Here is a 10275-nt window from a genome sequence, read left to right on the forward strand (position 1 = left end):
ATCCGGGCCGCGGCTTAAATTCGTATTGCTTATACTAAATTTTGTATTGAATTTAGTTTTGCCGGACTGTTTTTGAACGTTCATCAAACCAAATCTGCAACAAACACTTCACCTCTGCATCAAACCAGTGCGAACCGTTCAGCGGCATCTTTTTAAATGTCCATCGCGAGGAACAGACGCATATAAACAGACATCAGGACCGCCGTCGGCCTCGTGCAAGCCTGCCGGGTCTGGGCGGTACAGTTACACTGACACTGGTCAAACGAAACTAGACTTTAGCCGTGAGGCGTGCTTGGGCACAGTATGGATGGACAGTGTGAGTGCGCCCTTAGTGCGTTCACCGTGCTACCCCGAGCTAATCAGTGTTAGCCGCGTACGGCTGTTCGCACTCTCCAGGATTACTTCGACAATAGTTTATACACAAAATAACTGTCCCGATGACTTATTTGATGTTTGCGAGTGTCGAAAAAGACCATGGGATGATTTTATGCCGGCATTTTTACTTTAAGGGGAGACATACTACACCTGTCAATTTGGACATTTTAGGCTATTTTTATTCCGTAAAACATATTAATTCATACCAATGGAAAGAAAACACTCAAACTACTCATTTGGGTGTTTATTTAACTACACTTTGTCTTTTTGCATCTGTAGATTTCTCTTAAATTCACCAAAAATGTGCATTAGATGATGCCTCATTTGCATATTTAAACATAACATTTCAGATAAGTTATCATACAAAAATGATTGTCTTATTGTAAGTAGTGAACTGGGAAAGTCCCATGGGGATATCTATCACTTTACACAGTCCACCCCATCCACCTGTAGTGTGTTAAAAGTGTATGGAAGTTTACATTATGTGTCTTTAAAGGTAATTTTCTCACTGGGCCAGAAATCTCCACTTCAGCAGCACTTTCACACACCACCTTTCCAGTGTCCTTACTCTCTATATTCTGAAGGTTTTTACAGAGGGCTTTGCTCATATATCTCATCCATAGGCTGATTTATAAAACATTTTATTCTAAAAACATGGAGAATATTGATTTTTTGATTTATGCAGTGATAAAGAGAGATGTCCAAACCCCCCCCTGTAAAAACCTTTGACTCTAAAATGTCAACAAAAAGAAACAATCTATTTTTTGAACCTGGATGTATCCAATATTTACATGTCTGTTCTGGACACGTATGCAAATGAGTTCATGTTTCATAAGAAAATAAGATAAACTGTGATCGGGGATGGAAATAGTCACAAAGATGATATTCCGATACACATGCTATCATCTTTGTCCAGCTTTGCCCTGCCCACTTAAAACCAGAGAGAAGAACAAAGACACATATGCAGAAATCATGTAAATGTGAAATATCCAAAACGGTTCTAACATAAAAACTAACAAACATTAAATCAAATGCTGTGTTCACGTAGGACCCAGTTTCCAACAAGCTGACGGAGAAAATGTGTTTTCAGGGGAAACTGCTCGATGTCTTCTATGACATATGTGAAGAAAACTGTCGGACTGACCCTTTATTAATGGCATCACTCCTAATTTAAACGAGGGACATTATGTAGGACTTTTATTTAAGAAAAATTATAACAAATATTTACAGCCATACCTGATAAAGAATAGTGTGTGTTAAAGGCGCAGTCACAACTAAGTTTAAAGCACTTGCTGGTCGAAGTTTCTCATGTTTAACGCGCAGTTCTCGTTGCGGCCGCTGGAGCGTCCTCCTCCTCCTCCTCCTCCTCCTCCTCCTCCTCTCTGTGGAGTCCAAAACGGAGATTTGGAGCGGGGTGGGGGTGGAGGAGATGGAGGTGGGGGTGGAGGAGGAGGAGGAGGGGGGAGGAGGAGGGAGGAGGGAGGGGGTGTGTGCTACTGATTGTATGAGAGGAGGGGAGGGGGGCAGAGAGGAAGAGAGAGGGAGAGAGGAATTCAGTCCTGTTTAAATGGGAATCTAAAGCGCAGAGAGGAAAAGGACGCAGACAGAAAAACTAAGCGCGCACACACACACACACACACACACACACACAAAGTGGAGACAGATTTATTTTACGCACGGGGGAAAAAACGGGGAAGCGAGTAGACGAAAAGACAGGAGAGAGGAAAAGAGGCATCGGAATTTTTTTCCTCTTAATTTGGCTTCTTTCACTCTCATGACTCAAAGAGGATTCCAGTTAAATTCACCCGGTCGGGAGGAATTGATGGTCTCTTTTCGGGGAAGCAGAGCCAAGGGGAGGAATCTGAATGCGCGCGGCTGAACCATGCCAGCCCTGTGGATCCTAACTTTGGCGATCACTTTGAACCAAGGTAAGAAGATGTCAAACACGCTCAGTGTGAACTGAAAAGGCACGAGCAACAGAGGAAAGTTTCTTTTTCCAAAGCCCGAATTGTCTCCCCCGTCCATCCTTCCTCTGTACTCTGTTGTGTGCGGGCGTCTGTGCGCTTTGAGGGTGTCTTTCTGTCTGTGCTGAGTGTGCGCGTGTGTTTGTGAGTCTGTCTGGCAATGTGCGCGCGCGCGTGCCTGCGTGTAAATATGTAATGTTGATATAGATCTGTGCTGCCCTGGACATCAGCATTACAGCGCACAGCCGAGGGGAAAAGAGTAGGGGGCTGTTCAGGGTCTCTGCTCTGCTGGGGGAAAAGGAGATGTGTGGAAAACAAACGGTCCACGTCGTTGCGTTCATTTCTCTCCAGTCACACGTTTATTGGAGAGATGTGGAGCATCTGCGCGCGACATTGCTTTGACGTGACCTTTGAAGCGCGTGAATAGATAGACACGGTTGACACAAACAAACGCAGTGGGTCAACGGAGGGTGTTACAAGCGCGCGCAAACGCACTGTTTCACACGCGCACGCACGCACACACGCACCCGCACGCACGCGCATACACACACACACCCACCCACCCACACACACACACACACACACACACACACACACACTGCGCATAGTCTGCCAGCCGGGGATGATTGATGAGGCTAGGATCCAGTGCACAGTCTGGTCACCGGGCTTTAACATGAGTCACACTGGATCAATTTACAAACACACACACGCGCACACACACACACAAACAGCACGCACGCGCCAGACACGCGCATTCCTTCAATCCTAGTGTGCGTTTGTGCAGAGAAACAGTGGAGAGTAAAAACCAGACAAGTGTCCCTCGAGAGAGAAAGTCGGTGTGTGTGTTTGAGAGAGAGAGAGAGAGAGAGAGAGAGAGAGAGACAGAGAGAGAGAGAGAGAGAGAGAGAGACAGAGAGAGAGAGAGAGAGAGGAGAGAGAGCAGCCCTCTTAGCATGCAGGTAGTGTCGCGTGCTCGTGCCCGTGCGCGCGATCCCGCTGCAGACGTGCAGGTGCCAAGGAAAATTCATATTTTACCGTAAAGATGGAGACATATTCACTGGACTGGAGGAGAGCCCCATTACTAATATTAATGTCCCTATTTATCGATCACCTTGATAGATTGCCCCCTCCTACACACACACACACACACACACACATACACACACACCACACCACACACCTCAGTGAGAGTAAGGATGAGTGTGCCTCTGTGTTTGAGGGCAGTCAGGGCTGCAAAGACAGATGTGATTAATTGATGTGGCCTGATGTGAACAGTTCAACTGTGTGTGTGCGTGTGTGTGTGTGTGTGTGCGTGTGTGTGTGTGTGTGTACCTTTAACCTGTAACTTTAGCACCTGGGTCCCTGGTGCCGCAGGCCGCTGGTGTGATAAACCACAGACGGTGATCTGCTCAGACAGACAGTCAGAGGAGCTCCCAGGCTGGTGTAGAGCTGACCACTGAGTAGAGTAGAATAGGATATTACGATGACTAGAGCGATATACGTGGTGGAGAAAAAAAATGTGCAAAAAGTCTGAGCATCTTGGATTAAAGATGGGATGATTTTGTCTCGTGTTATGTGTCAGATTAGATTGTCTGTGATATATCTAATCAATCAATGTTCTAAAGAGCTCTGTTTAATTAGGACTAAAGCTGAAACTGAGTGTATTGGTTGTAGCCAGATGAAAGACTAGAGCAGAGAGAGTTAAGCAGATTAGTAAAAGTTTGATTATTCCCACCATAGAGAATCAAACAGAACGAAACAAAGCACAGCAGAAAGAGAAAAGAACAAAACTGAAAAAGAGCAGGAGAGAACAGAACAAAGCAGAACAGAACAGAAGAATCACGGATCGGAAAACAGAGCGAGGCAAAGCAGAACGGGCCAGAGCAGAAGAGGAGAGATCAGAGGAGGAGAGGAGAGAGCGGAAAAGAGACAGAACACGAGAAAGAGAACAGAACAGACACAACAGAACCAACAGGGGAGATCAGAAACAGAAACAGCAGAGAACGGAGCCGAGCTGCAGATCAGTGTCTCCAGCTGAGCCGGTGTAAGCCTGCAAATGTGATCAGAGTGAATCCGTCCCCTACATGCAGCAGCTGCAGCCTAATGTGTGTTTAGCCTGTTTGGAGTCTTCCAGGTGTCTTCTGCCTCCTCTCCTCTTCTGACAGCTCTGACTCTCTGTTTGTGAGCAGCCTGAATCACTGCTCACTTCAGCGGTGTGCCTGGCTTCCCAAGGCAGGCTGACTACATCTCTGCGTGGTTGACCGTGCGTCTGCAGGCCTCTGTAATTACCGCTCTGCCTCGTATGTGTATATGTGTGTGTATGGGTCTGATGCAGTGTGTTTGCCGCTGTGTGCTGCCAGCGCCGCTCTGGCCACAGGCGAGGGAGCCCGTTTCTCAGAGTCGATTCTTGAACAGCACTTTTGCTCGAGCTGAACATTTTCGCAGCCTGATCATGCAAGCAAAGCAAAGCAATTCTTGCACTGCAAGCACCTGTCCCCCGTCTCTTTCCTCTCTCTCTTTCACACACACACACACACACACACACACACACACACACACACACACACACACACACACACACACACACACACACACACACACACACACACTTTCTTTTTCTCCTGTTTCTCCCCCCTCCTCCTCCTCCCCCTTCCTCCTCTTTTCTCCCGTCACAAGAATAGAGCAGAGGCGCAGATGTAAAGAGACAGGCCAAAAGACAGAGAGATGGAGGCAGAGGGAGACGAAGAAAGGAAGAGACAGCGGGGTTCAGTCCTAATCTGTTGACAAGAGGGGATGTTTGAGGATAAACAGAGGCAGAGCAGGAGCGCTCAGGAAGCAGAGAGAGAGAGAAAGAGGAGGCCCTGTTGGCTTGAGTCTGTTCTTCAGCAGGAACCCAGCTGGACCATCAATGTTTGATGGATTACATCAGCGCAGGTTTACACCAAAAAGGGCTCCAGGGGCATTGAAGGATCCTTCAGAAAGATCTCTGAAGTTTGTATCTACACACGCAAAGTCAAAGGCAGCTGGACTGTCTTTTGAATTCTTCTGAAAATGTTGGACCTTTCATTCAAAACATCTTCCCCCAATATACTGTGACCTGGATTACCGGGAGACTTCAAAGACCCCAAATTGTTTATTCTCCCATCTCTGACTCAGGACAGCGACAGATAGTATGAGATTGTCTTTGATCATTAGTTTCAAGCTCTCCACTGTTACGCCCTCAACCAGTTGTGTCATCCCTTTCTGAATCATCCAACAGCAGAAAAACTGCGGGGGAAAAAGGTGGATTAAATAAGCACAACATCACACAGGAAGTCTTTTTTGGAGCATTTGACACATTAGTATCTATAGTGCATATTGGGAGATGAGAGTGATTATACCATGTCTAACTAATTCAGTGACTTTGCGCAGGATACCCACTGTTGCGAGGGTGGCACCTTGTTGGCCTCCATTGACCCCTTCTCCCACCATTAACACCACCTCTCTGTGCATTGTGTATGGGGCTTTTGAATAGACACATTAAACTGATGTGAGCAGTAGGAGCCCAGGTAGATTCAATCGTAACATGATTGTCGTATTTCTGCCGTTTACCTATCGAACGCTGTGACCAAAGACAAAATGATTGACATCCCGTTAACTTTACAGAACAGTAAAATCACTCCTTCTAACATTAAAAACCCCTGCAGTATTCTGGGATCTTGAAACTAATGGATGAAGCACTTAGATCGGACTTAACCGAATCATCGTTGCCTCGCTGGTGCCTCAAGCAAACACAAAATACAGGACCTGTCCGAAATTAGTGGATCAAACTACCTCATGGTCTTGTACGCTAATTCCAGAGTTAAAAATTCAACAAATTGACGACAGAAGAAAAAAAATGTTCATCAAGGCCCCAAAGTTCGATTTTGAACTATCACCGTTCCTCGATGGACAAAGCAACTGAGCACGTTCTTGTTCTTGGTGGATTTTATCACCTGAAGCACCACTGATGAGCATGTCGTGCATGAGCGGCCTCAGGATGAAATCAAACCTCCATTAGTGCCATACTGCACTGATCGTGCCATAAAAGAAAATATTAAAGGTTGACTGACTCTGTTGCTCTAATTGGGCGGAGAGAAAAAAAAATCCTCTTCAATAAAAAAAAGCTGTAGTCTCAAATGAAGATAATTAAAAATGGCACGCCAAGCCTTGTTTAAGAGAAGAGTGGAGGTTCAAACAACACGATGGCGGCAGAGTTAAGTGTGTGTGTTTGTGTGCGTGTGTGTGTGTGTGTGCGTGTGTGTGTGTGTGCGTGTGCGTGTGTGTGTGTGCGTGTGTGTGTGCATGTGTGTTTGTGTGTGTGTGTGTGTGTGTGTGTGTGTGTGTGTGTGTGTGTGTGCGTGTGCGCGTGTGCGTGTGCGTGTGCGTGTGCGTGTGCGTGTGTGTGTGTGTGTGTGGGCCTCATCCCAAAGCCCTCCAGTACCTGACAGATCTGATATCCTTATGGCGAGGGAAACCTAATCTGAGGTGACAAGGAACAGCAATTAAAATAAATAAATAAATAACCGCCACAATTAGTCACTGCTTAATTCTCCGCGATGCCCTGATAATCTAGTAATCTGCTAAAGCGACATAGGCGAAACCCCCCCTTCCATCTTCTGCACGGGCTAATGTGCGAGTTGTCGTGTGTGTGGGAGTGAAACACTGAAGAGTACCCAGGTCCTAACAGAGAGAGTCGACTGGTATTAGGCCTGACACCCGTCAATCTGGCTGATATGTCAGACTGAATGAGGGAGGAGGAGGAGAAGTAATGCAGAGGACTAGAATAGAGAGAAAATAAAGGGATAAATGAGGTTAGAGGAGAAGAAGAGAGGGCAGGAGAGGAATTCAAATTGGAGGAAGAAGGTTCAAAGAAGAAGGGAGATGGAGTAATGTGGATGAGGGCACGAGTGAACCGTGGACGAGGTGAGGGAGCTATGAAGAACAGAGGGGAAAGATGAGGGGAGAGAACAAGGAAAGAGGATAGAGGCAGGAGGGGGATTCATGTGAGAGGAGGAGGGCAGAGGAAGGGTAAAGAGAGGTAAAGGAAATATCAATGGAAGAAGGGTAGAAGAAGAAAGATGGTATATGCAGGAGAGAGAGGAAAAGGAGTTAAAAGAGGAGAAACATTCAAGTGAAAGGAGGAGGGCAGAGGGGCGACAAAGGAGTGGGAGCCAACAGGAGTGAAGGAGGAGAGCAGGGCTGAGGAGAAGAAGAATGGCGGAGCAAAAAGGAAAGGTTAGGAGAGAAATCTGCTAAGGAGTTGCAGCTAAACGGAGTAGAAAGAGGAGAACGAGGTTGGGGAGCAGAGACGTGTGTGGAGCTGGATCAAGAACAAGCAGATAGGAGGGGGAGGTTGAGGGAGATATTAGGGTAGGAGGAAGAGAGCAGAGGTGCAAAGGACAGCAGCAGATTTGTGTGGGCGCTCAATGGAGGAGCGGAGATGGAGGGAGGAAACATTAATGGAAGGAGAGCCGAAGAAAACGGACAAAGGGGGATTCAGAAATGTACTAGTTGAGGCCAGAGGAATGCAGGGGGGGGGGGTGAAGAGGAAGAATATGAGCTAACAGGGGTTTAAGAGGAGGAGAGAAGGGCTTGGAGAAGAACAGACTGAGAAGACGAGAGAAATGTGGGTACGGAGACAAAGGGATACAAGAAGAGGGAGTGAAGGAGAAGAGCAGGGTTGGAGCAGCAGGACAGAAGAGGAACAGATGAGAACATAGAGGAGAAGATGAGGGAAAAGAAAAGAAAAGAAAATGAGGGCAGAAGAGTAAATGAGGGCAGCAGAGAGGAGATGAAGAGGTCGAAGGTGCTGTGGAGACGCATGGAGAGGAAGGGGAAATGGAGACCAAAGGAGAGGTCAACAGCAAGAGTGGAGGAGAGAAATGTGTTTAGGAGGACAGCAGAGGAGTAAAAGAGGAGGATGGAGGAAAAAAGAAGAGGAGGGCAAGGTTGGGGAGCAGAGATTTGTGTTTGGCAAGGGTTGGAACGGAAGATCAGGCAAATAGAGAAGTAGATCAGAGGTTGAGGAGGAAGAGGGCGGCGAGAGAGGAGGAGATGAGACGGAGGACGGAGCACTAATGGACAGAGTGCAGGAAAAGAAAGAAGGAGGTGAGATGGAGAAGTGTGGATGAGGGCAGGAGTGAAATGCAGAGGAGTGGGAGCAAACAGGAGAGCAGGGTTGGGGAGCAGAGATTTATGTGTGGAGAGGGCTGCAGCGAGGGAACAGAGGGAACCAGCCAGGACTATTATAGACGGGGCTCTCCTGGGAGACCAGGGCCTGGTGTTTTCCAGGCATCTCCAGCATATTTCACTGCTTTTCCAAGCAGCACGCTGCAATGCACAAAGCTCCGCCCCCTGAGTCCTCTTCTCTCCAAGGATAAATAAAGAGGGGCTCTTTTCTCTGCATGAGTATTCAATAAAAGTGATAAAAGGCTGGAAGTAACCCTTCTTGGCTTTTTCTGGAAGGGAAAGTGAGAAACCCAACTGGCCACCCTCTCCAAGGAGAAGCTTTCAAAGAAATGCACACATCAAGCATAAAAGCACCCAAAGCATAAAAGCGCCTCCCTTTTATATGAGGAAAAATGTCAACAAAAAGGGCTGCGAGATCAAATAAGCAGAGTGTGGAGGTAGTTTATGTTTCGGCTTCTCCCTCCTCTCCCTGTTTCTTTGTCTGCCTGTGTTCTCTCTCGCTCGCTCGCTGTCTGAGAGTCTCATGTGTGGAGGTGAGAGAGAACAATTGAATGGGCCTCCCACATAAAATCCATTCAGAGACATCTTGAGGATTAAGAATGAGAAATTGTCCGGCGCAGTGAATTAAATCAATCTGATCCATTACAAGATCTCTATCAAAAGGTTTTAGCTTTCGCTTTGCCCCGGATTATGCATGCTGCTCGATATCTGCTCTGCTCGATATGTTTGTGTGTGTGTGTGTGTGTGTGTGTGTGTGTGTGTGTGTGTGTGTGAGTGTTACAGCTATCCATACATTATGAAACACTGTAATGCAACATCCCAGGTTATCAATTAAACAATTAAGAGATTACTTGACTGACTGATGATTAAGAGGTCATTTTGACATTTGGTTATCAGGGCTGTGTAATGGAATCAATGATCTTACTAGAATGTGTGATAGAGGGGTTATCCCTGTTCCCCGGGTCCTAAGTTCCCCGGTCGCATAAGCCTGCTGTTGCAGATTCAATTCAGCATTTTGTGAGGGGTAGAGGTTACGGTTAGGGTTAGGGTCAGGGTCAGGGTTAGGGGGTAGTGTTAGGTCTTACATAGGCCTATTTGTCGGGGAATGCGGCACTGATTGTGGAAAAAATAACAGACCGGGAAACCTAGGCCCCGGGGAACATAGGTACGCTCCCCCAGGTACCACATAACTGCCACATCATCGGTTCAGATCTGGCCAGGGACCTTTGTTGAATGCTATCCCCTTCTCTCTCTCTGCACATTTCCTGTTCATCACTTTACTGCGCACTATGAAAAAAGATAAAGAATTGAGTTTGTAATAGTATCAGAACCTGTCAAGCACCAAAAGATGGCATCAAAGTCTGGTCAGACTGGTAATCCTGCTTAGCAGATAAACAGCTGATTTAAATGAAAATGTTTCCCTTTTTCTTTTTGGAAAAGCTTCAATATGGCACTTTAAAAAAACAAGTAGTTTAGTCAATGTAAAAAAGTAAAACATTTCAATAATACTTCACTTAACATTATCGAGTAAACACACCACTTAGTGGTTACAGCCTTAAAAAAGTTACGTTTTGTGTCATTTTCTTTATTTTACATAATCAAATGTTGTAGTTGTTTTTGCCAAACTAAGTAAGTAGTTACAACTACATTTCACTTAGTGTAAAAACAACTTAATGAAAAGAATAGATTTGTCAGTTGCAGCGCTGTGCCAATATGACATAGTCTA

The 10275-nt window shown here is 46.2% G+C and overlaps 1 protein-coding gene across 2 annotated transcripts in view; it reads left to right on the forward strand.

The window, feature by feature from the left end:
* The first annotated feature begins 2077 nt into the window (after positions 1-2077).
* Positions 2078-10275, forward strand: part of kirrel1b (kirre like nephrin family adhesion molecule 1b) — a 74372-nt gene continuing 66174 nt past the window's right edge. For both annotated transcript variants that reach the window (XM_083928200.1, XM_083928201.1), the window contains exon 1: positions 2078-2303. In XM_083928200.1, coding sequence (XP_083784326.1) covers positions 2258-2303 — 46 coding nt within the window. In that variant the 5' untranslated portion in view covers positions 2078-2257. The remainder of the gene's footprint in view (positions 2304-10275) is intronic.

Source organism: Echiichthys vipera (genome assembly GCF_963691815.1).
Source record: "Echiichthys vipera genome assembly, chromosome: 15".
In the NCBI taxonomy this organism is placed as follows: domain Eukaryota; kingdom Metazoa; phylum Chordata; class Actinopteri; order Perciformes; family Trachinidae; genus Echiichthys; species Echiichthys vipera.